General features: G+C 45.4%; 1 protein-coding gene and 1 pseudogene across 1 annotated transcript; one reads left to right on the top strand and one right to left on the bottom strand.

The window, feature by feature from the left end:
• Nucleotides 1-1,473: 1,473 nt before the first annotated feature.
• LOC114633969 (zinc finger protein 235-like) lies at nucleotides 1,474-7,232 on the bottom strand. Its single transcript, XM_028782588.1, has 2 exons — nucleotides 7,155-7,232; nucleotides 1,474-3,691 (listed from the first exon to the last, which is right to left on the bottom strand). Exons 1-2 carry the CDS (start codon nucleotides 7,186-7,188, stop codon nucleotides 1,944-1,946), a joined length of 1,782 nt encoding a protein of 593 aa, XP_028638421.1. The 5' UTR covers nucleotides 7,189-7,232; the 3' UTR covers nucleotides 1,474-1,943.
• Nucleotides 7,233-7,393: 161 nt separating this feature from the next.
• The window catches only part of LOC114633972, a 32,745-nt pseudogene continuing 12,402 nt past the window's right edge, over nucleotides 7,394-27,736 (top strand).

Below are 27,736 nucleotides of genomic sequence, written 5' to 3' on the forward strand. Positions count from 1 at the left end.
CAAACATATTCAAACCACCACAATAACCAAACTGTAATACATTTTCATCCATACCATATGAAATGTTGGCATGATGAGTCCTGAAGATTTAGTAGCCAACAAGATATCTCAAGTTCTGGCTAGAGACGTTTTCATGTCTCAGCCAGTCTAAGAGCTGGTCCCTTGCAAAAAGATTAGGAATGTGTGTTTCCTGTTGTTGGTCCTCTTGACTCCTTTATGTCTGCAGCAATATCTTCGAGGGTCTCTCTTGTCAATTCTGATTTTCATAAATTTGGATGGAATCCAGTTTGTTCTCTCCCATTGAAACAAATACAAAACCTCTTCCCTGATTTTTCCTGTCTTCCATTCTGAATTTAGGGCATCCTTAATATAAACAAGATGACTCCACCCAGCATGTCTTTCTATCATCCAATGTCTCTCAGTCGCTGTTTTTTTGTAAATTAGCATTTAAAAAGTTTAAAGTTAATAGAGCTTTATGTAATCTATCTCTGGGAGTCTTTGTTACTCCTTCTGTTTGTTAAGCATCTCTGTGAAAGTGTGATTAGATCTCTCTACAATTGCTTGACCTACAGGATTGTGTAGCACCTGCAATATGTTTTATATTATAATATGCAAGAATTTCCTTCACGTTACTAGAGACATATGACGGAACATTGTCAGTTTCAATCTCTACAGGTATTCCCATAATTGCCATAAGTTCCAAAAAAAAAAAGTGCAATTGCAGAATCAGCTGTTTAGAACTTAAAGCATGTACCTGCTGAAACCCTGAGTGTGTGACTCTTTTATGGAACACATATTTTAATTTTCCAAACTCTCCAAGTGAAACATATCCATTTGCCAAATGTCATTTCTTTGGGTACGTTTTTAGTTACTTCCTACAGGTAATAGAGTTTAATTATACAAAGAACAAGCGAGACAATTTCTTGTAATTTCCTTGCTTTGTTGCCAAATGACAGAAAAAAAAAAACACTTTTTAAACTCTTGCTGTTGACATGATCTTTCTTACTGAATTTTGAAGCGTCTAGTACATTTCTTATGGATAGCTGATTAATTTCATCATGACCTTGTACTAGAGGGTCAGATACACACATATGGGGTCTGATATGTGTTCTATACAATGTATGATTTCTATTTCTGATCAATTGTTGTAGTTTAATAAAACAGTGAAGTTAACTTTGAATCATCTTGAATAAGTTCATCAGTTTCTATATGCAAAACAACTCTTTCTGTATACTTGAAGTCAGTAACTATAATCAGAGTTTCAGGAAAATCTAATACCATGAGAATGGCGTACAGCTCTGATTTTTGAACTGAAGTGTATGTTCTAACCAGCCATTCCCATCTTATGTGCATTAGTATAAAATGTAAGCATTTCAGGAACTGTTCTTTTTATTATATGGGGGAGAATCGAATTAGACCTTTGTAGAAACTGATGTCACTTGCTTTTAGGATGTTTATTGATAATTTCTCCCATATAGTTGATACAAGCTCTTGGCTAATTTTTATTGGTTACCCATAATGAAACAATCTCAGCATTAGTTTGAATCACTATGATTTTCTGTTGGTTTTATTCCTGACAATTGACAATTCTTCCTTTTATAATTAAATCAGAATCCTTCGCTACATATGCCTCTAGTGTTTTTATGTGTGCGCTAAGAAGGTCCATTCTCAACCACTATCTTCCTTTTTCATAATGAGCTGGATAGGAGAATGAGTTGAGGGCAAAATACCAAAATAAAGTATCTCCTGAAACCTCTGGGTTTGGTGAGCCTTTAACAACCAGCAGCATAGAGCCCACCTGACTGCAGAACAAACCTAGGGGTTCCCTGCAGTGTAGCCGCCTGCTGCAGTGTGGACCCCCTGGGGGTAGATTAGATGTGATCTCTGACTGAAGCCCTTACACCTCATGTTGCAGATTTAGGTTCTCTCCCTGGTGTGGATTTTCAGATGTGTGTGGAAGTGTGAGGCCTGTGTGAAGTCCTTCTCACACTGCTGACACGTGTAGATTTCTCTCCTGTGTGGAGCCTCAGGTGGGAACTAAGCCCTGAGTTCCATCTGAATTCCTTCCCACACTTTTCACACTTGAATGGCTTCTCTCCAGTGTGAATTCTCCTATGGACTAGGAGACCAGACCTCTGGCTGAAGGCTTTTCCACACGTGTCACATTTGTAAGGCTTCTCCCCAGTGTGCACCCTCTCGTGGTCCTGGAGGATTGAGGACTGACTGAATCGCTTCTGGCACACCTTGCATTTGAATGGTTTCTTGCCTGTGTGGACACTCTGATGAGTCTGCAGACTTGAAGCGTGACTGAAGCCTTTCCCACACTCCACACACATATATGGTTTCTCTCCTGTGTGGACCCTCTGGTGATTGTGAAGGCTCCAGGTAAAACACTTCCCACACACATTACATTTGTATGGTTTTTCCCTGGTGTGAACTCTCTTGTGGGCCTGAAAATTCGAGCTCTGACTGAAGCCCTTTCCACAGACACTGCAGACAAACGGCTTCTCCCCTGTATGGACCCGCTGGTGTCTTTGGAAGCTTGAGGCTGAACTGAAATCCTTCCCACACTCTTCACATTTATATGGCTTCTCTCCTGTGTGGACCCGCTGATGGCTGTGGAGGTTGAAGCTCAAACTGAAGCATTTTCCACACTCGTCACACTTGTATGGTTTCTCCTCAGTGTGGACTCTCTGGTGGGTGTGAAGGTTCCAGCTGCAGCTGAAGCGTTTGCCACAGTCTCCACACTTATAGGGCTTCTCTCCCGTGTGAATTCTCCCGTGTATCTGGAGGTGGTCCCACTTTGTGAAGCCTTTCCCACACACCTCGCACTTGTAAAGTTTCTCTCCTGTGTGAACTCGGCGGTGGACGTTGAGATATGAACGGCGGCTATAGCCCTTCCCACAGCTGTCGCACTGGTAGGGCTTCTCCCTAGTGTGCACAGTCTGGTGAGTCTGAAGAGCTGACCTTTGATGGAAAGCCTTGCCACACTGGCGACATGAGTAGCGCTTTCTTCTTGGATGAACACTTTGTTGAATGGTGACACTGGAGCTATGACTGGTATCCTTGTGTGTACTATGTACAGGGGACTTGTTTCTTAAGAGGGCCTGCTGATGACTCTCCTGACTGGAGCAGTCAGTGAAGGCTTCTTGGCCCTTGCTGCACTGGTAGGCCTTCTGTTCCGTGTAAATAGGAGACTGGGTGAGGGAGGACACAGGATCAATGACTTCATCACAGTCACCGCTGCGGTGGACTTTGCCTCTTTTACGCAATACATTGTTATCTTGATGGGAAATGAAACTCAGAATGTCAACACCCAGAGCCAACAGCTGAGACTTAGTTTTCACCAGAGTCTGAGGACAGTGTTTCCCATGGTCACGTCTCTCCCTAAGATGTGTTTTACTTGAAGAACTCGGAGCTCTCTCAGACGGAAATTCTTGATTTTCAGTAATACTGGAATGGTTGCTTGTGAGACTCTCAAGAGAGCCATCCTTTTCAGAGGCCCAGGGAGACTGTCCTGCTCTCCGGTGGCATTGCTCTAGGAAGTGGGATTGCCTTGTTATGCCTTCTACAGTTCTGGCCAGTTTGTTGACATCATGGCTTGTCATTTGACAGCATGGACGCCTCCCCAGGGAAAGGCACCTTACTCCTGTCACATGAAGAGTCTCTCTCTTGTTTGAACTCTGGCTTCCTGAAAAAATACAGAACCAAAGGTGGTATCAGTAAGGATGGGGACACTGGAGGCACGTATCCTCATTTCTCTCTGGAAACATTAACTAGAGAGCAGCATCAAGAATGGATGTCGGAGAGCTCTGGGAAACAATGAGCTACAACGAGGTGTGTGTGCACTCAAGAGCAAGCCTCGTTTGAGCATGGTGGAGCATCTGCCCTGAGCCCAGGAGGGACGGCTCCAGTGTAGGCTCAAGGTCTTCGTCAGCCTCTGCTGAACACCCGCCTTGCAGGGCCTGTATGTAGCTGTGGAAACAGAATAGAAAGAAAGCACTAAACCAATGCTGAGACGTGTGGTGGGTGTGGCAGGAATTTACCTGTCCAATCTATGATTGGAGAGAGAGAGAGAGAGAGAATATGGAAGCAGACGTAAAACCAAAATGGCTTTAATTAGCCATACACAGAGATGATATGAAAAGGTCAGGATAACTGGGAAGAATTGTCTATTCTGTGTTGGCATCTTACCATTATTCAGTTGGCTTTGAAATTACTGTGTGGGCATCTTGGGGTTTGAGTACTTGTTGACATATAAATCTGATTGGTTAACTGTAAGCATTAAGAGTTTTGATTTTACTGGGTTACTGGGTATTGTGATATCTAACTATTTGGATGGCGGTTATTGCATGGGGCTAAGCCTAGCGCCGTGGCGGCAGTGGGGTTGGCCTAGGGGCCAAGTCTAGAACTGCCAGCCGGTGTACTTAGTGCGGGAACATGGTGGCTAAGCCGGGAGCCAGTTGGACACCTCTATTTTACTACCTCCTGCTACAGTGGTCCTCAGACAGGCCCTGCAGCTGATGTCCAGCTCAAGGACATCACTGAGAGCACACACTTGTAGGAGGGGATCGGAAGAACTTCAACACAAGTTTGCTTAGAAACTACGAGAAGAGACAGAAAGCATTAAAGACGGCAAGACTCAAAACACACTGCTGATGAGGGAATGGCTTGGGGGTGCAGAAATGCAGGGGCAGGGATGAGTAGGTTTCTGTCAAATACCTGCTCTACAATCTAAGATCACCAGGCTCACAAAGAAGCGGGGGAAAGGGAAAAAAAAAAAGAGAGGTCAATCTCATCTGCCTACTGAAGGCAACATAGGTCCCGAAGGAATAACAAAATCACAACAGTATCTGACAGGACCCCCAAAGAAACTAGAAGATGACCAGAGGAAAAAAATTACCAGGACGAGAAATGACAAAGGTGAGATGGACAACTTCTGAAGCTGAAAACAGAAACGAGCGAAGAAGAATATCCCGTGTTCCCAGACGCAACTCAGGGGTGTGCTTGACACACCGGGAATGGTTAGTGTCAGTGGGAAAAAGAAGCAGAGGAATGGAATCACAGGCCAGGAGAGGTATGCTCTTGTGAGGGAAACAGAAGTCTTTACAGGGATGGATGTGGATGCAGCTGCAGAAGGGGCACAGCTTCACGGAGCCCTGACTCACAGCCTGCAGACACTTGGGATTTTGGTGTGTGTCACTACAACTAAAAGTATCAGTGGGAACACATCTGAGGGTGCTCAGACACCAGCAGAGGCAAGTACAGCATATGAAGAGTGAGCAGAAGACACATGTAAAACAGAGCCTCAGAGCGGGGCCTGTGAGGACTGCTGAGCACACACACACACACACCACACACACGAACATGCATGTGCACACACATACGCGCATGTACACACACACATGCACGCATGCTCACACACACATGGGGGGGGCAGCGGGTCACAATGCTCCAACAGGGAAGAGTATTCTGGGCAGAGAGAAGGGGCAGCTGGGACAGAGAACGGATCAGGAAAATAGATGGAGATCGTCAGAGCTGGCGTCTGAGAACCCAGGAAAACCAAGGTCCAGCCAGGCACAGGGGATGAAGCCTGTCGCCCTAGTGCTTCAGAAGCTGAGGCGGAAGGATCCCAAATATCTGGGCAAGCCTAGGCTACATAGGTATACCCTGACAGAAAACAACTTGATTTTACTGAGCAAAAGGGAGGCCAGTGGTCTGAGGCAGGGAGGGATACAATGGAACTCTTCGGAGTTGGAGGGTAGGAAGCGCCCTACACAAGAGCAGAAGCAGTCAGTATTGGGGTGTTTGGTGGCTGTACTTACCTGTCTGAGTCAAGGACACAGGAAAGAGGTTGTGGAAACTCCCTGCAGCTAAGGAAAGCCTCGGAGGGCAGGCGTGTGGGAGGGCTGTCCCTGCACTGTGTGAGGCTGGGAAGGTGAAGACTGGATTGCCTTGGAGACCCCAAGCGGTTAGAGGTGCAGAGGATTGGGACACCTGTCCAGCAAAGCTGCTGACAGGGAGTGGGACCAGCCCAAGGGAAAGGAGTGTGTTCCAGTCAACGGAGCTGAAAGGAGTTGGGGAGCTGCAGGGCGCTGTGACATCAGCCATGGAGCTGCAGAGTTTGGAGTTTGCTCTCACGGTTTCTGTTCTGTTTTGTTCAGTATTTCCTCACTAAGCTCCCTCTCCTCCCCTGTAGAATGGTATAGTCTGTGCCACTGTATGCTGGATCATGTGATCTGTTTTTTGATTTTGATTTTATAGAGGGTTACAGTTAAGAGATTGCATGAGTCTCAGAGGAGACATTGAACTCCGGTCTTTTAAATGGGATTTGGACTGTGATATGGAGACTTTTGTGGTTAGACTGAATGCACTTTGCATTCTGCTATGGCTTTGAGCCTATGGGGCCAGGGAGTGGGGTCTGGTGGTTTGAATAGGTATGGCCTGTACACACTCATGTGTTTCAATGCTTGATCCATAGGGAGTAGCTTGACAGGGAACTGGAGGTAGAGGAACTATCAGAGTGGGTGATCTTTGGCATTTCAAATACTCATGCCAGGCCGAGTGTCTCTTTCTTCCTGCTTCCTGCAGATCTGAATGAACAACTCTCTGCTTCCATGCTGGCCTGGATGCTGCTATGCTCCCCACCACGATAATAACAGACTAAACCGCAGGAACAGCAAACATGTTCAATTAAATGCTTTCCTTTATAAGAGTTGCTATGGTCATGGCATTGATTAACACACACACACACACACACACACACGTATACTCACACTCCGAAAAGAATGTTTAAAACTTTTATTTAAAGCACAGCATGTATGTGTTTTAAAAAAAAATAAACTGGAGGTTGAGGAGACAGTTCACTGATTCAAAGCACTGGCTGCTCTTCCAGAGGACCCAGATTGGGTTTGCAGCACCCATATGCTGGCTCAAAACCATCTGTTATGCTAGTTCCAGGATCTCTAGTGCCCTCCTCATGCTTCTGTAAACACTACTCATGAATGTGGTGCACAGACATACAGACAGACAACACATTCAAATATACATTAAAAAAGAACAAACTAAATAAACGTAAAAGGAAAGCAGTGGAGTGCAACAGACACGGGATGTGAGCTTCTGACATTGCCAGGGACACAGGGGATCATCCTCACCCACAGCCAGGAGGTTCCTGAAGTTCTCCAGCATCACATCGTGGTACAGCTTCAACTGGGCAGCGTCCAGCAACCTCAGTTCCTCCTTACTAAAGACCACAGCCACATCCCTGAATGTCACTTCCTCCTGTGATGGCAAACACATGACACCTCAGTTTCATTCCTGATTCACTAGGACCTGAGCATCTGTTTACACCGAGCCTGTTGTCTTAGGGTTTCTATTGCTGGGACAAGTCACCATGAACAAAAAGATAGGTTGGAGAGAAAGAGTTTATTAGGCTTTCACCTCTATATTCCTGTTCATTACTGAAGGAAGTCAGGACGGGAACTCAAGCCGGGCTGGACCCTGAAGGCAGGACCTAATACAGAGACCATGCATGTGTGCTGCTTACAATAATGCAAGTTTTAAATGAAAAAAAAAATCATAAACATGAGTATGGAGAACTCACACTTAATTGTAAAATAAAATTAGGCAAACTGTGGAAAATGATGTCACTTTTAAAATGTAAGTGAATTTAATTTTTTTAAAATCTATGTCCATGCTCTGTGTCTGTGTACACGTGTGCAGGTGCCCTGGGAGACCAGAAGAGGGCGCTAGATCCCCTGGAGTTAGAGTTACAGACGGTTGTAAGCTATCAGGTGTGGGTGCTAGGAACATCACCACTGTTGTTAGCAAAATAAGCATCTACTCCCCGGGAACAAACTGAGCCAGTGCCCTTCACTACTGAGCCACCTCTCCAGCCCACTTTCTCTAATTCAATATATTTTATTCATCCTTTTACATTTTCCCGTGTGCAGTGCACTTTGAGCACGTGTCCCCACTGTCCTCTCTTATCCCTCCTCCTTCCAGACCTTTCTTCTCAGCAACTCCCCCTCTTACTCCACGCAGTTCAGAGAGGCTCGGCTGCAGAACGAGCGCTTGCCCAGCATGCAGGGGCCCTGTTTCCAGTCCCTAGCTCTGTGGGGAATGGTGGAAGCAAGCCGACTTACCTGTAACTTGGTCATTGTTCTCTTCTCTTTGAGACAAGGCAGGGCTCTGGGAAGCAAGCTGGGGGAGGAAGGGCTTCGTGAGAACATTGCTAGGACAGTCGGGCCACAAGGCTTCCTCAGCTTCTCCATCAGCCCCAAGGGCTGTGGGCGCTGACCAGGCTTTTCTCCCTACTTCCTGCTAATCCGTGGTGTGAGCCTTCAGGTTACCAGACTCACTCACCACGTTCTTTATTTCCGGCAGCTTCAGGGGTGCTGGGCACTCTTAGCTTCACAAAGCTGCCTGTGGTGATGGGTTTCCCAGAAAAGCAAATGCTTAAAAGCCCTGAGCTCTGATGAATGCTCGTTGTGACTGAGCACCACTATCACAAGGGTCTGTCAGTTGTGACAGCTATCTTACCTATTATTGTTTCCATATGTGGAGTGAAATTATCCCTCTATGTCCTGCTCTCAAAGGCTTAATTATTAGCAAGCATTATTGATCTGTAAGAGCCTCCAGTCTCTTTTCCCACATTCATGAAGATAATGTTCAATAGGAATCCAAGCCCTTTCAAAGCAAAGGGGAGTTTGGCCCTGCAAGATAGCTTAGCGGGTAGAGGTGAGCCTGATGGGATGAGTTTGAGTCCCTGAAGAATACCACATGGTGCAAGGAGAGACCTGACTCCCACAAGTTGTCTTCTGACCTCCATACATAAGCTGTGCCACGCCCCTCCCCTCTTAAATAAATAAATGAAAAAAAATCACATAAGAGCCAGAGTTGCTACTTAAGGCTTCAGGACACTGGCCATCTGTCATCACAGGTCCTCTGACAGATTCCCGTGGGAAGCTAGACTCTCCCGGGGCTCCACAGCACTGGGAAGGGTCCAGGAATCCGGGCAGTATGGCCTCAGACAGAGCCTAGTTAGAGAGGACCGGCCGCCGCCACCGCTGCCCCGCTTCTCCCAGGAATGCAGACTCGTCCCTGAAAGGACACACCGGGGTACAGCGCACAGAAGGCCTGCGGGATGCTCCAAGCTCTCACCTCAGTGGAAGCACAGCCAAGCAGCCTAGCCTTCTGGAGCTGAAGCAAACTCGGCTGTTAATGGCTCCAGAACTACAATTCCCAGAATGCCTCAGCGGGAGCTCAAAGCACTGGTGCTTTTTCTGGGACTACATTTCCCAGAATGAGAACGGTCCAAGCTATTTTAACTAGCGTGAGGCCGGTGGAAATGTGTAAGTACCACCCTCGCGTTCCAAGGGAGTTGTGGGTCCAGAAAAAAAAGCAACAATCTTTAGTCATATTTGGCCTTGTTTCGTTGATTAAAAGTGGACTGTACAGTGTCTACCAGCTAAGTCTCACGAAGCAAAGGTGATTTAGAAATCTCAAAGGGTGGGTCTTTGCCCTGACCATCAGAAAGTGCAGTAGCAAGACCAGAGAGCGTAAGTATCCTGGGTCCAGTTTTCAACCCTTTAACTAGGGGGCCAATAGGGAAAAGGGTCTTAGGTTTTTCCAGCTTCTGGATAGAAAATTCTGTCCCTGAGTCAGATTCCCATAGGTAAGGTCTGGATGCCCAAATGAGTCCCACTTTCCAGTCTCCGTAAGGAGGAAGAGGATTTGAGTATAATATTTTCCTTAATGTCTTGGGGCCAACAACCTGTACCGGAGAGTTCAACCCTTGTTTTGGGTGGGTGATTAGTGTAGAGGACTTGTAATATTCAGACTGAGAGAAGTCAATAATTGCCCTGCCTGGTATCTGATAACCTTCATAACCAAGTCTTGGCCTGTATGTCCCTGGTTTGGGTCTCCTGGGTGCTGGCTGATGAGCCATAGCTGTTCTGGGTTCTGGTGCTTTCAAAGGGCAAATTTCAATGAGAATAATGAATCCAAGCTCAGGTCCCATTCACCATCCTAGCTGCTGTGGTGCTCAGGATCACAGTGTGATACCCTCCAGCACAATCCCAAACTCTCTTTTTGATGTTTCTTGATCAGGATCAGATCTCCAGGCTGGAACCAATGAAGGCTGACAGGTGGGGTGGGGGTAGGTGTGTAAGCGTCTCCACGCTTATACAGGTTTGGACGCTTTGGAGTACCTGGAGTGACTTAACGTCATGATTAGAGGTTGCAGCTAAAAGGTCAGCTCTGAGCTTTGTGAGGATGGTAGGGGGGTCCACACATTTCATAGGGCGTTACTCCATTTATGTAGGGGTATTTCTAGCCCTAAGCAGAAGGTGTGTCTTAGTTAGGGTTTTACCACTGTGAACAGACACCATGACCAAGGCAACTCTTATAAGAACAACATTTAGTTGGGGCTGGCTTACAGTTCCAGAGGTTCAGTCCAATGTCATCATGACGGGAAACATGGCAGCTTGCAGGCAGACATGGGAGCTGGGAGCTCATTCTACATTTTGATCCAAAGGCATTCAGAAGGAGACCATCCTTGGCAGGCAACCAGGAGGAGGTCTCTCTCACAGTGGGCAGAGCTTGGCTCAAGGAGCCCTCAAAGCCCGCCTACACAGTGACACACTTCCTCCAGCAAGGGCACACCTTTCCAACAAGGCCATACCTCCTAATAGTGCCACTTCCCATGGGCCAAACATATTCAAACATTACACCTTCTATCTTTCAGGAGGCCAAGTTTCAAACAAGATGGAGACACTTCATACAACAGGAATAAGGTGCCTTTCACTGGGGGAGCTTCCCTGTTGGCACATGACAAGCCATGATGCCAGCAAACCGGCCAGAGCTCCAGAAGATGTCATCAACACTCAAGGAAAGGTTTCCCATTTCTCCTGCCACAGGGGAGCAGAAGAGCCTCTCGGGGCCTCCAAGGACAATGGCTATCTTGAGGGTCTCACAAATGACCATTCCAGCATTACTGAAAGTCAGAAATTTCTGTCTGAGAGAGTTCAGAGTTCTCGGAGTAAAAAACATCTTATCAAGAGACAGAACTATCAGAAACACTGTCTTCAGACTCCAGTGAAAACCAAGCCATGGCTCTTGGCTCCAGGCGTTGACAGAATGAATTGCATTTCCCCAAGATAACAATACACTGCATAAAGGAGACAAAGCCCACGGCAGCAGTGACTGTGGTAAAGCCATTTTTCCTGTGTCACCTGGCACCTGACATCATGTTCGCACAGATAGGAAGGCCTACCAGTACAGCGAGGGCCAAGAAGCCTTCACTGACAGACCCAACCATGAACTCCATCAGCAGGTCCTTGTAGAAAAAAAGTCCCTCAAACATAGAACACACGAGGTCTCCAAGCACATCTCCAGTGTCCCCATTCAACAAAGTGTTCATCCAGGAACTAAGCGCTACCGGTGTCGTCAGGAGTGTGGCAAGGCTTTCCGTCAGAGCTCAGCTCTTCAGACTCACCGGAGAGTGCACACGGGGGAAGAAACCATACCAGTGTGACAGCTGTGGGAAGGCCTTTACACAGTGGTCAATCCTCCATGCCCACCAGAGAATTCACACAGGAGAGAAGCCCTATAAGTGTGGAGACTGTGGCAAATAGTTCAGGTTTAGCTCAAATCTATACACCCACCAGAGAGTCCACACTGGAGAGAAACCGTACAAATGCCACATGTGTGGGAAGTGGTTCAGATTCAGATTCAGACTTCACAGCCACCAGCAGGGTTCATACAGGCGAGAAGCCGTTTCACTGCGACATGTGTGGGAAGGGCTTCAGTCAAGGCTCGGGTCTTCAGGCTCATAAGAGTGTGCACACCGGGGAGAAGCCCTTCCGGTGTGACCACCGTGTGAAGGGCTTCAACTGCAGCACGTATCTCACCATCCACTGCTGGGTGCACACTGAGGAGAAACCTTACAAGTGTGAGGTGTGGAGGAAGGGCTTCTTGAGGTGGTCGCGCCTCCAGACCCACAAAAGAATCCACACAGGAGAGAAGCCATATAAATGTGAAGAGTGTGGGAAGGGCTTCAGCTCGGTCTCGAACTTCCGAAGCCACCAGCGGGTCAATACAGGCGAGACGGCATTTCCCTGCGATGTCTGTGGGAAGTGCTTCAGTCGGAGCTTACAGCTTCACACTCACCAGAGAGTGCACACGGGGGGAGAAGCCCAACAGATGTGAAACGTGTGGGAAAGCCTTCAGCCAGAGATCCAGTGTCCAAATTCATCAGAGAATTCACACCGGAGAGAAGCCGTTCAAGTGTGAGGAGTGTGGGAAGGAATTCAGCCAGCGTACAGGGCTTGCTGCTCACCAGAGGGTCCACTAGGAAGAGAAACCCTACACCTGTCAGCAGTGTGGGAAAGGTTTCAGTCAGGCCTCATTCTTCAAAAGACACCAGAGGGTCCACACTGGGGAGAGACCCTACATCTGCAGCATCTGCTGTGAGGGCTTCAGTCAGAGATCACATCTGGTCAAACACCAGAGAGTCCACAGTGCAGGGAATCTCTAGGTTTGTTCTCCAGTCAGTGGGCTCCACTCTGCTGATTGTTAAAAGCTCCCCCCCCCCACGCCGGGCGGTGGTGGCACAAGCCTTTAATCTCAGCACTTGGGAGGCAGAGGCAGGCGGATTTCTGAGTTCGAGGCCAGCCTGGTCTACAGAGTGAGTTCCAGAACAGCCAGGGCTACACAGAGAAACCCTGTCTCAAAAAACCAAAAAAAAAAAAAAAAGAAAAAAGAAAAAAGAAAAAAGAAAGCACCTCCCCCCAAACCCAGAGGCTGAAGACTTACCAGGGGATTATATTTTGGTTATTTTGCCATAAAATCTTTATCTTACTGTACTCATGATGCAAAAGGAATATAGTATTTTAGAATGGATCTTCTTAGTATACAAAATAAAAAATTGAAAACATTGAAAAGTTATCAGATTTCTAATTTTCTATTCAATTTAATATCTGAAAGATATCAAATACCCGAATTAATTATAAAAGGAAGAATTGTAGGCAGCAGAGCCAACAGAAATCGCAGTTCCTCATGCTAATGCTGAATTGATATACTCACGGGTAATCAGTGGATTGGTAAAGAAGTTGCAGCATCTACCTGGGAGAAATTAACAGCAAATATCCTAAAAGCAAGTGACTTCAGTTTATACAAAAGACAAATTATCCCCGCTATAGTAAAAAGAACGCCAATTCCTGAAGCACTTCCATTTTATACTAATTGCACATAATTTGGAATTTTTCTGACAAGTGAGAAAAAAATAAGCAAAGTCATTCAAAGCACAAATATGCCTCGGTTCAAAAATCAGAGTTGTATACCATTCTCAGGGTATTGTTAGATTTTCCTGAATTTCTTAATATAGCTACTGACTCTCAACATGCAGGAAGAGTTGTTTCACATGTAGAACTTATTCAGGATTATTCAAAATTAATTTCACTGTTTATTCAACTACAATAATGGATCAGAAATAGAAACCATCAGTTGTATATAACACATATCAGATCCCATACAGGTCCACCAGGCCCTCTAATACAAGGTAATAATGAATTGACCAGCTATTGATAGGAAATGTTCTAGAAGCTTCAGAATTTCATAAGAAATGCCATGTTCATAACAAAGGTTTAAAAGGTGATTTTTCTATCACTTGGTAACAGGCTAAGGAAATTATAATAAAATGTCCTTCTTGTTCTTTATATAGTCAAATTCCATTAACCCAAAGGTTACCCAAAGAAATTAAATTTGGGAAATGGATGTGGTTCATTTCACAAAGGTTGGAAAATTAAAATATGTGTGACATTCCATAGACACATTCGGGATTTCAGTAGGCAAATGCTTTAAGTTCTGAAAAGCTGACTCAGTGGGCAAGTTCTGATTTGCATATTTATTGGAAGTTATGGTAGCCATGGGAATACTTGTTAAGATTAAAACTGACAATGCTCCTCACATGTCTCTAGAAAAATGAAGCTCTTTTTTTTTTGCACTTCATTATAAATAACAGATTACAGGTACCACACAATCCTGTAGGACAAACAGTTGTAGAGAGATCTAAGTGTACCTTCAAAGAGATGCTTAATAAACAGAATGGGGTAACAAAGACTCCCAGAGGTAGATTACTGTGGTGGTTTGAATATGCTTGGCCCAGGGAGTAATACTATTTGAAGGTGTGGCCATGTTGGAGTAGGTGTGGCTTTGTTGGAGGAAGTAGAGCACTGAGTACTGAGCTTAGAATTCTCCTGTGCTTAGGCTCTGCCCAGATGACATGTGCCCTTCTGTTGCCTGCAGATCACGATGTAGAACTCTTAGCGTCTTCTCCAGTAGCATGTCTTCCCACAGGCTGCCATACTTCTTGCTACGATAATAACACACTGAATCTCTGAAACTGTAAGCCAGCCCCAAATAAATATTTTTTTTATAGGCATTGTCTTGGTCATGGTGTCTCTTCACAGCAATAAAACACAAACTAAGATAGCAATGCAGTCCAAAGTAACATATACAAATGCCTTTCACCTGTTCATACAAGGAGCAGAGAATCATATTTAGCTGATTTGTGCTCATTTCATATTCCATACATGCTCATGTAAAATGTGTATTACCTCTTAAAGTTAACATGTTTACAGAAGTAAAGGACTGGACATCAGTGAAGTGAATCATCCCTGACAGAATTCATCCTGGAGGATGCTAAGATGCTAAGACATTTCTTTCAGCATCCTACTTGGTCCACCCTCAGACTGTCCTGGATTGGACAAATCTGAATATGGATTGAAAAAATTTTTTTTGTTTGTTTGTTTTTTGAGACAGGGTTTCTCTGTGTATCTCTGGCTGTCCTGGAACTCACTCTGTAGACCAGGCTGGCCTCGAACTCAGAAATCCACCTGTCTCTGCCTCCCAAGTGCTGGGATTAAAGGCTTGCACCACCACAGCCTGACTGGAATGATAGTCTTAAGGGTAGATTTTTGAGTCTATTCTTAAACTAGAGGGGTACTACTAGCCATGCAGGAAGAACTGCAGTGGGTAAGTGAGCTTCCTGGAGGAGGCCCTCCATCTCGGTCAGCTTTGATGGGTGTGCTCTGGTGAGGCATTGCTCCCAGACTTGCTTCTTACTACTGGTGTACTTTCTCATGTTTGCCACTGCGATGCACCTTGTTTATGTGGCTTGGTGTGAGTGGACACTGGGAGACACTCACTGCCTACAGCTTGGTGTTCTTGCTTCCTGGGTGCTAGCCCACCCTATTGAGAAAATTTCCTGCAGATCAACATGAAGATGAATTTTCTTTTCTTTTCTTTTTTTTTTGGTTTGGTTTTTCAAGACAGGGTTTCTCTGTGTAGCCCTGGCTGTCCTGGAACTCACTCTGTAGACCAGGCTGGCCTCGAACTCTTGAACTCAGAAATCCTCCTGCCTTTGCATCCCAAGTGCTGGGATTAAAGGCATGCACCACCACTGCCCGACGAAGATGAATTTTCATGAATTAATGCTATTTAGATGAATTAGTAACGTTCTAGAGTTCTTGATTTAATTCATATAATTTTAGGAAGAAAACTTAAGGAGATAATTTTGGTTGTTTTGCCAGAACGATGTAATAAAATCAGAATCAAGAATAGCATGTGCCCCCTCCTCACAGAATGGTGAGGCTGCATAGTAAGGAACACAACGAGCTTTCAGTCATTGCACTAAGAAGAGAAATTGGCTTGGGACGGATTTGTGATCAAGGGAAAACAGTCATTCTAGGTCAGGTCCAAGGATGAGGCAAGGAGGTGTGCACCAGAGTAAAACAAGGCCATGTGAGACTGTTGCCTTGAACTAAACTATCAGCATCAACGTATTACTATCAACGTCCTCCGGTAACTCCCCTCTTGTGTAACATTTTATCTATGAGGTAAGTTTATAAAGAACTTTTCTCTAAAAAAAAAAAGCATTAAAAAGCTGGAATAAAAAAAATAAAGTGTGGCTATTGGAGCTCTGCTCCATCCACCCAAATGTATGTATATGTCTGTTTGTATGTACAATATATATATGTATGTACAATATATATACATGCATATGTAGGTATATATGTATGTATGTTAGTATGCATGTGTACTTGTGAAATTGATGAAACTGGTGGTCAGGCTAGCCAAGTAAAGTGTGTGTGTGTGTGTGTGTGACTTTCTACCCTTTTCTTTCTTGCCAGCCTTCTAAGAATTAAGAGTTCAGGGTTTCTTGCCATACATTCTTGCTGGCCCCAGATAATCAAGTGTTGTTATATCAGCACTTTTGACCCCACAAATCATCCACTGCTTTCCCAATTGCTAACGCCATACCCCCTCACTGTCTTCCTCAGTGACCTGAATGCTGGACAGTCCCCAGCACATTGGTATAGATCTTTGTACACTGATATGAAAGAAGGTTATATTTGCTTACAACATACATGTATATATGTTACAATTCTTATTTACAGTATAGAACCTAAACCAAAACAACAACAACAACCTCAGAGATCCACAGAATATGGATTGAAAAAATTTTTTTTGTTTGTTTGTTTTTTGAGACAGGGTTTCTCTGTGTATCTCTGGCTGTCCTGGAACTCACTCTGTAGACCAGGCTGGCCTCGAACTCAGAAATCCGCCCGCCTTTGCCTCCCAAGTGCTGGGATTAAAGGCATGCACCACCAGCGCCCGGTGAAAAAATTTTTTTTAATAAAAGTCTTTTCTGGCAGTGAGTTATGTCAGCTCCTGAAACATCCCCATTCAAAGAAGATGATGAGCATTGAAGACCCTCCCTATGGGGTTTGCTTCAAAAGTGTCAAGATAGCCACTGGGCAAGATTCTGCCCTTGTTTCAACTGCAGACAAAGTGCTCTTCAAATTGGACAACTGGATACAGTGTAGTCAATTGTTGAGCTTTGCCAGAACAAGGTAGACAAGTCCTTCATAATTCATACTTCACAAAAATATCTGTCACGTACTGGCCTAGAAGGCCACAGATGAGCCTGCATCATTATAGAGAATTTTCACTTAGCTCTTCAGGAAGTCAGCTTTCTGTGTCATTTTTATAGTTTATTGTTGTTGGTTTTTTGTTTTTTGTTTTTTGTTTTTTTTTTTGTTTTTTTCAAGACAGGGTCTCTCTGTGTAGCCCTGGCTGTCCTGAAACTCACTCTGTAGACCAGGATGACCTCGAACTCAGAAATCCTCCTGCCTCTGCCCCCCAAGTGCTAGGATTAAAGGCGTGCACCACAACCGCCCGGGTTTATAGTTTTTGAAACTGTTTTCTTGCAGTTCCTGCACACGCAGGTACTGTTTATTCCTTCTCAAGTCTCTGATGGGGCTAAAGACTAGATAGTTATAATCTCACAATTAAGCTTAAGTTGTTTAGGAGTTTTTTTTTTAATTTAAAGATATATTTAGATCCAAGTAGATTTTTTTTTAGGTTGATAAATGCAAGCTATTATAGAAAACAATTTAATTACTGAACTCTAAACTCATCGTTAGGACAGACAGCAGAGTGCTTCCTCCAAAGTTGACAAATACAAATGGACTGGACATCATTCATACAATTCTTACCTGAGAGTTTTCATAATTGTTTAATATATTTTCTTATTATATATAGTTTATTCTTATAAGAAAAGGAGCCTTTTATTGGACTAAAAGCAGGTGATATTGGAGAAGGGTCTTGTGCACTGTGTCTGGTTACAGTCCAGACATGGACATTGTCATGAATATTGAACCATCTGTCGTATTGGTGTTGTGTAAAGAATGCTCCCCCATGCTCTCTGATTGGTTAATAACAAGCTAACAGCCAATGACTGGGCAGAGGAGATAGGAAGGCTGGGCTTGCAATCTGATCCAGGGGTCTGAGAGAGAGGAGAAAGAGGAAGAAGGGGCCCATGGGGCCCACAGTGAGTGACTACCAATTGCCTGTAAGTACAGTTCCAGGATCTTACGCCCTCTTCTGGCCTCTGAAGGCACTACATGGAAAGCAAATATAAAAAGAAAAAAAAAATCTTCCTTGGTTTCTCCTGGCACTTGGCAGGTTGTAATTTAGTCTGAATTTTAGGAAGAGAATAACTCTCTGTAGCTGTGGGTGGGTGGTCAGTATTTTATGGTAGAAATTACAGAGCTAAGCATTACAATAACCAAATAAAAATCTTAAATACTAATTAAGTAGGCTCAAAAATATTTTGGTGATGGAGCAGAAAACAAATGAACTGGCAGATAGCATGATAGAAATTACTTCATCTAAACCACAGACAAATTATAGACTAAAAAAGTATTACCAAACAACAGCTGGTGGCACACACCTTTAATCTCAGCATTCAAATGTAAAATGTAAAGCTAATATAACTGTAAACAGTAAACTAACAAAGCTGCCTTTTTACTTTATCTTAGTTTTACAATAAGGACAAAAAGACAAAGATTTGTTTAAGTCTTTACCTAAATACCTAGGCAGTCATTTGATCTATTTTAATCTCTTAAACTAATCTGGGTACCTCCAAGCTAAAATTCCTATAATACTTGCGTTTAGGGCCTCCCATTTTCCAGTTGAACTCTCAAGAATTCCTTCCTCTTTCCTTCTCACGGCTCAAACTGTATCTCTTCACCTCTCTCTCCTTCCCCTGCCTGGCAGTATCACACCTTATTCTGTCTTCTGCCCAGCCATTGGGAGATCAGCTTTTATCAATAAGGTAGAGCATAAATGGTAAGCATTGTTCACACAAACATGAGACGGGAGAATCTCGACATAAGCATTGCAGCTGAGTGTCCACGTTGAAACAAGCTAAGATGGCAGAGAGATCAGCATTTAAATAACATAAGCAGAGGTAAAGCTGGTGGAGGAAGAATCGGGATGGAGAGTGATGCGCCATAGGCTCCTGTGACTCCTCGAGGAGTCCTGATCTCCGTACACAAGCCTTTAATCCCAGCACTCAGGAGACTGCCATGCAGATCACTGAGTTCAAGGTCAGTCTCCAGAGCAAGTTCCAGTACACCCAAGCTTAGGCAATGAAGGATTAATAGAACAAGAAGGCCATGTTCCAGCTCCAGCAAACTATAGAAGATGCTACCTCAGGGAATGAAAAATATTCCTAACATTTGCCAGGCATATGTATAGGAAACCCTGCAATTTGTCATAGATGTTAGCTTCGCCTTCCGTTATATGGATGATATCCTTATGGGTCATGCTGAATCTAAACCTCTCCAAAGAAAATCGACCACTGTCACTGCCATCTTGCAGAAGTCTGGGTTGTACATAGCAGCAGAAATGATACAAATACAGGAACCTGACCTATTTCTAGGTCACACCATTACAGGTGATATTATTAAACCTCTAAAGCTTCACGTCCCCATACTCTGGAATCCATGAAAACCTTCCTGGGGAATGTGGCCTGGATCCAACCTAGCTTGCCTATCACATCTGGGCAATAAACCCACTTTTTCAGCTTGTAAGGGGGGCCTAAAAAGGCAGAAAACTGTGCCCTTCCCCCAGCCTTGAGCAGCCTGAAGGATCTTGCTTACCACAACAGACCAAACAATAGGACTCAGGTGTTAACCACCTTGGCAACCCACAGTATGCTACAGGTGCTGAGAAGAATAGACTGCCTGCTGAACTTGCCTTGAGATACCTCCAGCTGCAATTTATGATGGACTCCCCTCACCTGAACAGACTGGAGCAAGAAGGAGTTCTGTGGTGGAGGTGGGGCTTCCCCTTTAAATTGAAAAGCTGAACATTAAAGCATTGCGCCTTGATCAGAGAACTCTGTCTTGGCTTCATCTCTTTTCACCCTCCGTCCCTTCTTTCATTCCCAGCCCCCCTTTCAGGTGAACCAGGTTGACTCTGGCCACTGGCAGCTACAGAAGACGTCATCACAGTCACTCCAGAGGCTAGAGAGGCCCTCCATATAGTCAACCATAGTGTTTACCAAGCCTACCTTCACAAATTTGACCCTGCTCTAGAGCTCTGGGGGCTGGTTTTCCCACCAAACGCCTCCCCACCAGAGCTCTCTTTTGCCCTCCTGAGAGGATCCTCTATAGGATTCATCTTGCCTCCTCCTCTGCACCCACAAATACCCCATTTATAGATGGGATTTGTCTTACAGCTTTTAAGGTGATGAAATGGCCCTTAAAATCCTTAACAGATCTTCCCAAACGGTGACATTGCCACTTTCCCAGGAACTTCTGCCAACCATGGACCAACAGGGGAGGACACAGAGATGACTCCAGCAGAGAGGGCATCCCCAGTTATACTCCCAGTGACTTGGGGGAGCCTCAAGGCCCTTGTAAATCAAGCCCAGAGAATGTCCCCTGAAGAGGCAGAGACAGGACCCAATACCCTATTCTTGCTCATGTGTGCCATTATAACAACTCACAGACACATACTGCTCCCCTTTTATGGGCAGTGGTGAGAAATTCACTGATGCCACTTCCTGTGAGTTGGGATTCCAGACTCCCTGTAATGTACAGTGATAACCCGCTGTTGGGAGAGAACCCTTTTCCAGTTCAGTCCACCCTAAAGGCAGCCGTTCATGGCTCATACAGGTGATTTCTCTAATTGGATTGATTGGCACTGTGACCCGCCCCGGGATGTTGGGCGGTTCCCAATTATGCTCCTTCTGTAGGTTATGACCCCACAACTCATTTCCAGTACATGTTTATAAAGGGTACCATGGTGGGAAGTAATGGAACTTTTCCAGTATAACCAAGGAATCCCTCCTTTTTAATGGACTCTATGTCTTTTGCTCACCCGGAGGTGCCCTCACTATGTGACTCTTGGAATCTCTGTGGGGGATGGTACCTTTGTCTGAAAGTTTTAGGTGCACAGCTTAGACAGGCAACACTAGACCAGCCGGTTCCATGAGGGGAGGGGGTTTATTCAGGGCAGAGGGTGGGGAGAGAAACGGGAGGAATGGCAGAGAGAGAAGAGAGAGAGAGAGGGAGAGAGGTGAAGGAGTAGAGGCTGGCCATGACCACATGGAGAGAGGGGGAAGGGAAGGGGGGAGGAGGGAGGGGACAGAGAGAAGCTACAGGCAAGAGAGTAAGGGAGTAAGAGAGAGAGGAGGGGGCAAGCGGCCCCTTTTATAGTGGGCAGGCCTACCTGGCTGTTGCCAGATAACTGTGGGGGTGGAGTTTAGACAGAATACTAACATTGTCCAGGATGGAAACCTACTTATATGGGATGCCTCAACCGACTTGCCAGTACCAGTGGCTTCCAGAGCAGTATGCTGGAGCCAAGAATGTCACAATGCATCTGACTAATCTCTGTCTTACTGTTTCCAATGAGACTCCCACCCAGATGTTCACGGACATCTCACAGTCTGGGCTGGCCATACCTCTGCGGCCCCAGACCTGTTTAGATTACAGGTCATTCATCCCTCATCTCTAGTCAGGGTGACTCGTTTATTCCTCCCTATTTGAAGGAAATTGTACCACACCTTTCTTGGAGAGTTGTTGGGCTGCCACCCATTCCTCTCATGAGGGACCAGCCCCCAGTTTGACCTACAATGGGCATCCCTGGGTGAGGCTGCTGTTTTTCTTTCTGACCTGGCTCCAAAGCAACATTCCCAATACTAACTTAAATTGTTCAGAGATTGACTGCACTCTCTCCCCTGTTGGGATCCCATGAACAGAGACACCATCATGCTCCTCTGGGAGCCACCATTAATCGGGGTTCCTGTACATGCCTTTGATGGCTGGACTGGGAACCTTGTCATTTCTGAGCACCCCCCCCCATGTGTACATTGCTAGAGAAAGGATTTTGGCATACTGCCATTATGGGGCCCTCGGCTACAGCAACCTTCCACTGCCTTACAACGCTCTGAGGAGAGGGCCTCTATGAAAAAGCAATAGCTCCACTTAGAAAGCCCCGGTTTTAGAGACATAGTTGCTCTAAACCAGCATTTGCAGTTAAGTGTGTTAAATGTCACCAAGCGGGACTTTCACAGGATGATGTCATCAATAGCATCTTTGTGATCTGCGGTACCCCGCTATCTGCTTAACACAGTATCAGACACACCTCGATAGAATGGCAGCACTAAGTTTACAGCACAGCTATATAACTGGTACATGAAAGTCCTCCTCCTCTCTCTCTCTCTCTTACATCAGCTGCATCACTTTAAGGATATAGGGTCAAAGTGACTCCAATTTGCTTCTCCTGCAAACGTTTTCATTGATGCTATTATTTTTGTTGGAGGCAGAATTGTGGTTTTCATAATCCAGGCCATTACCTCAGCAACTCCCACCAAATCCCTTTTATTACAAGTCTTTAGCTTTGAAATAAAGAAAGAAGGGGGACCTGTGGGGGATGTGGAGGTGAACGTGGCGGAGGAAGAACTGGGACGGAGAGCAAAACACCATAGGCTCCTGTGACTCCTCGAGGAGTCCAGGTCTACATGGTACATGATCTAAGATGGCTCCCGGCATACCAGTGAGCAAGAACAAAGGACCCAAGGCCAGGGAAATGGCTGCTCCCCACCCCCTTCCCCCTCCACATCTTCACAGAAATCTCACTGGGTGATCCATCCTTTATTTTCTATACCCTCTCTAGCTCCCAAAGATAGCACAGAAAACTATTACATTCACTAATAAACTTTAAGCACTGTAGTTGGGCAGACATGCATGTCTTCTACCTCGACTATGCTGGCCTGGCTACTTCCCAGTCATGTGCCCCATTTCCTGTCATCTTAGTCTCACCCTGTGTGCTCCTGCTCCATCCATTTCCTCAGTGCCACTCCCTCACGGAGACTCCTCGTGGCCACCTTCTCATGGTGACCTTCTCTCCCTGACCTTCTCCTCTCTCTCTCCACCTTGGACCCCCTAACTGGGATTGGAAGTCCTGCCTCAACTCTCCTTTCCTGCCCAGCTATTGGCTGTTCAGCTCCTTGTTAACCAATTGGAGATGATGAAGAACAATTTTTACACAAGTTTGAGACAGGAGTGAGTCATAGAAATGACAATGCCCACGTCCAAACTGCAACCAGAAATCAGCACCTGAATACACGGTGCACAAAACCGACCCCCAGCACTGAGGTTGTCAGGGACTCGGGTAGCCCAGGACTTGCTGTGTGCAGGTAGCCATGACTGATTGCTATACTCAAGGCTCTCAGAAAAGGCACCAGTTATTACCCACGAGCAGACAGGAGGTTCCTAGGGGAGTTTGTAGGGGCAACAGGGAGAGTCCAAGAACAGAAAACGTATAAAGAATGCTTCTGCCTGGGTGTTGTGTCACAGACGTTTAATCCCAGCACTCAGGAGGCAGAGGCAGGTGGGTCTCTGCGAATTCAAGGCCAGCCTGGTCAACAGAGTAAGTTCCAGTACAGCCAAAGCTACAAAGAAAAACCCTGTCTCAGAAGAAAAAAAAAATGCTTCTGAGTCTGGCATGGTGGTCCACACAGAATTCAGAGGCTTAGGCAGGAATTAATGAGTTTGAGTTCAGTCTGGGCTCAAAAATGTGACTGTCTCAACAGCTACAAAAACTATGTTCAATATTATAAAATATTTTAGAAAATAAAAATAAATATTTATTTATTATGCTGTGTGCAATTACCAGAAGATTACTCTGATCTAAATCTCTAATGCTGGTCTGACTTCTACCCCAACTGTGTTTTCCAAATACTTGTGCTTATGAATTTTTTTTTTTGAGGGGGGTGGGGTTTTGAGACAGGGTTTCTCTGTGTAGCCCTGACTGTCCTGGAACTCATTCTGTAGACCAGGCTAGCCTCGAACTCTCAAACTCAGAAATCCACCTGCCTCTGCCTCCCAAGTGCTGGGATTAAAGGCGTGCGCCACCACCGCCTGGAGTGTTTATGAATTCTTTGGGTTACTTATGCTCTAGCAGTCTGGTGTCCTAGGAGGCAGATCACTCTGGCTCATGCTGTTGGTTTGTCACTACTCACCGTGACATTCTGTCTGTCCATCTTCTCTTCCACACATCTCGTAGCACCTACTGTGACCCCCAAGCCTGGTAACTCAAACTCCACTTCTCTCTAGTCCCCCAGTAATTGGATGTTGCCAGTTTTATTTAACAGTTCCAAATTGGGGAGCAAGGTGTACACAACAAAGGCTGGTATCCACGAGGATCTGCTCATCTGGGAGCAACCAGATCTTGGGGTACAGAATTCAGCGTTTGAACACAACCAGCTCCAGACCAACCTCCTACACAAGCTAGCTGGGACATGTGTAAGAGAACTTCATGACAGGCCAGTGGAAAGAACCCAAACTAAGCCTGGCACTTGAGAGGTGAAACCAGAAGTATTAGGAGTTAAGAGCTTTTCTTAATGGCAGAGCAAGATTGAGGCTTGTCTAGATGTCATTCTGTCTTAATTTTTCTTAAAAAAAGAAAACAGAAAAAAGTCTGACAAAAATACACACACAAGGATAACCCGGAGTCTAATAGTTGGATGGTAGAAACTCACGGTGGAGAAGAAGGAGGGAGGGAGGGAGGGAGGGAGGGAGGGAGGGAGGGAGAAAGAGAGGGAGGGGGGAGGGAGGGATGGAGGGAGGGAGGGAGTCAAAAGGGGGGAAGAAGAGAGAAAGAGAGGCGGAGGAGGGGGAGAGTGCAGAGAAATAAAAAAGGCATCTAACGGATAAAGGCAGAGAACTTTCCAGAAGCAATAAAAGCCCTCACCTGCGATACTCAAGGAGGACACAAGCATAACAGCAGGGCAGGTCGGAATCAGCAACGAGGAGAAGGGGCCGGAATTGTCTCTAGGTACACAATAAGTTCTAGTCTTTCGCTCCTTTTCATCAAAACGTGCTTCATGAGATCGCTCTTTAGTAACCACACAACAGAATCTATACCAGGCTATTTTGAGGCTTCCTTTGCTAACGCAATTAATGTAAATCCTTTAGTCTCAGGTAGCCTCTCGGAACAAGGGTAAAAAACAGACACATTCATCTCCAGAATATCACAACAGTCTCTAGGCCACACACTAGCATTCTTCTCTGAAACCTCTTGAGCCTGGCCCCCACAGTTCCAATCACCCTCCGCACCAATGGCTTCCATATTCCTACCAGGGATGACCCATTAAGCCCAACTTAAAGCATTCCAATGCTTTCCAAGGTCCCCAAATCCACATTTCTCCAAACAAAAGCATGGCCAGGCCTATCACAATACTCCACTTCTTGTACCAACTTCTGTCGTAGGGTTTCACTGCTGCAAAGAGACGTCACAGGATTAAAGCTGCCAACCACTGCTGTCTGCCTTCGTTAGGGTTTCTATTGTTGCAACAAAACACCATGGCTAAAAAACAAGTTGGGGACAAAGAGGTTTTTTCTCTCACACCTCCATATTGCTGTCCGTCATTGAAGGAAGTCAGGAAAGTAACTCAGACAGAGCAGGAACCTGGAGGCAGGAGCTGATGCAGAGGGCATGGAGGAATGCTGCTTTCTGGCTTGCTCCATATGGCGTGCTAAGCCTGCTTTCTTAAAGAACCCTGGACCACCAGCCCAGGGATGGCCCAAACCATAATAGTCCGTGACTTCACCCATCAATCAAATTAAAAAAAAAATCTTACAGCTTAATCTTATGGAAGCATTTTCTTGTTTAGTTTTTTTTTCAAGACAGAGTTTCTCCATGTAGCCAAGGCTGTCCTGGAACAGTCTCTGTAGATGAGGCTGGCTTTGAACCAACAGACACCCACCTGCCTCTGCTTCCCAAGTGCTGGGATTAGACACATACACTACCATCACCAAGTTTAGGAGGTTCTATACATAAGCAGGCTGGGCGAGCCATAAAGAACAATCCAATAAACAGCACCCCTGCATGACCTCGGCATCAGCTCCCGCCTCCAGGGCCCAGTGCTTCTTGAGTTCCCATCCCAACTTCCTTCAATAAGGAACAGGAAAATGAAGGTATAAGCCAAATAAAACCTATCCTCCCCAACTCGCCTTTTGGCATCTAAAGTAAGTGGAGAAATAAATCTCTTTGGCAGCAAAAGAGTATTAGGAATCCATTCCAATATACACATAGCAGAATACTCATACCAAAGTTGCAAAAAATTAACAGATAATAAAACATAAGTTGTCTAGCACACAATGAGAAAAAGCGTTAGGACTCATACAGCATTTCACAGTTATTCAAGTAGCATTTTTACAGAAAATGTTATATAAAGACCCATTTTTAGTAGTTTTTTATATCCCTTGTACCCCGTGTTAGCCTTTCTACTTGAATGGGAAGGTGACCTGGGACTCAGAAGCCCAGGAACCATCCAGCTCTGAGGTGGGACAGTGTCCCAGTGGAAGGACATCCTGAGACACTGGAGCTCAAGAACCACACAGATCTGAGAGGAAGCCTCCTCAGCAGAGGTGCTGCAGCTCCCAGGGGAGGGAATCCCAGCCAAGCCGAGCCTCAGCCCTGCTCCTTCTCTTCTTCAGATGAGGGTCACACGAGGCAGCAAATACCATGAAAGAGATTTCCTGGAGGGTCCAGGGTGTGGAGGGACAAATTCACCCTATGCTCCAGGAGGGAGCAGACAACAGCAGAGAATTGGTCAGAGCATAGTGTTTATATAGGGGTTCTTAGGGGGTGGAGCTTTCTAGGGTAGAGATTTCCAGGGTGAGGATTGGTGGGATATGAAGGCCTGAGCTCAGGGATTGGTGGGTTTTCCTGTTCAGTGATTGGTGGAGTTTTGTGCTCAGGGATTGGTGTGTTTCTGAGGGAAGTTCAGGGATTGGTGACTTCTATTCAGACTTTTCATCTAAAATTAGCATAATCTGGGGAGGGTCCCATTGAGAGGCTGGAGTTGACCTTTGTGACAGTTAGGAAAGGTCTGGAGGGAGGGGCCTGGCTGCTGGAGCTCCTTCAGGCGGGGACCTGGTCACTTTCTTGCCCTGTGGGTTTACAAAGTTTACAAAGTATAGAAAGTGTACCAAGGGAGTCACCTGCAGTCAAAGCCTTTCCTGGCGCTTGAGTGGCATGAATATTTAGCACTCTCAGTATAGATAGAGCAGCAAAAAGTAAAACGACACAGTATTAGAGCCAATCAGGAACATCAGGAGCCATGCCCTCAGTATCCTCATTTGGTGAGGTGTCTGACAGGTGGAGAGCCTGGGGACAGCGATGGCTTAGGTGAGCACGGAGGAAGTGGGGGGGGGGGAATTCTCTGCCTCTGTCAATGCGGGAAGTCCTGGCACAATCAGCCGCTCTGGAACCCACAAAGATGGATCAATACCCTGTGAAAACATACAAGCAAAGCTTCTCCCAAAATAAAACATCTGGTCCTTTTTATTAGCAGGTCTTTTTTTATTTCATTAGAGGTTTAGCGTAATTTGAGTTGGAAATGTTTAAAAACGGACTTATATTTTGTCTTGTAAAATATGATAAGGGAATGGATATCTATGATCTCTAAGGTCTGATGGGCTCATTCCGTAACAGTCTGTCCCTGTGGACTACAGGGAATGTGAGATTTTAAAAGTCAGACACCACAATTTTTAAAAGCCTTTGAAGTATAAACAGGGGCATTGTCTGCTTTTAAAGCCCTTGACATTTCCAAAATTATAAAATAGTAAAATAAATGCTGTTATCATATCTTTTAAGCCTCCCTAGGTTAACCTCTCCTCATACCCACCAGAGACAACGGAAGGGAAATGTTATTAGGTCATAGTGGAAGTAGATCTGTTTAGCAATAGGTATTTGGAGGCAAGCTCAACCTTCTTTGTCAGCAGTTCAGTCCTGTAGCAAACACCAAATATGATTCAGAAGGTTTAGTCCAGTCCTCTCAGGCACTTGAGAGGACACCACACACAAA

The sequence above is a fragment of the Grammomys surdaster genome, unplaced genomic scaffold (assembly GCF_004785775.1).
Source record: "Grammomys surdaster isolate TR1022 unplaced genomic scaffold, NIH_TR_1.0 805, whole genome shotgun sequence".
Lineage (NCBI taxonomy): Eukaryota > Metazoa > Chordata > Mammalia > Rodentia > Muridae > Grammomys > Grammomys surdaster.

Excerpts from the sequence above, each read along its gene's own strand:
- LOC114633969 (XM_028782588.1), bottom strand. The coding sequence starts at position 7,188 with ATGCTGGAGAACTTCAGGAACCTCCTGGCTGTGG. Across the intron at positions 3,692-7,154 it reads CAGGAACCTCCTGGCTGTGG|GAAGCCAGAGTTCAAACAAG; the intron begins GTGAGGATGATC and ends GTATTTTTTCAG.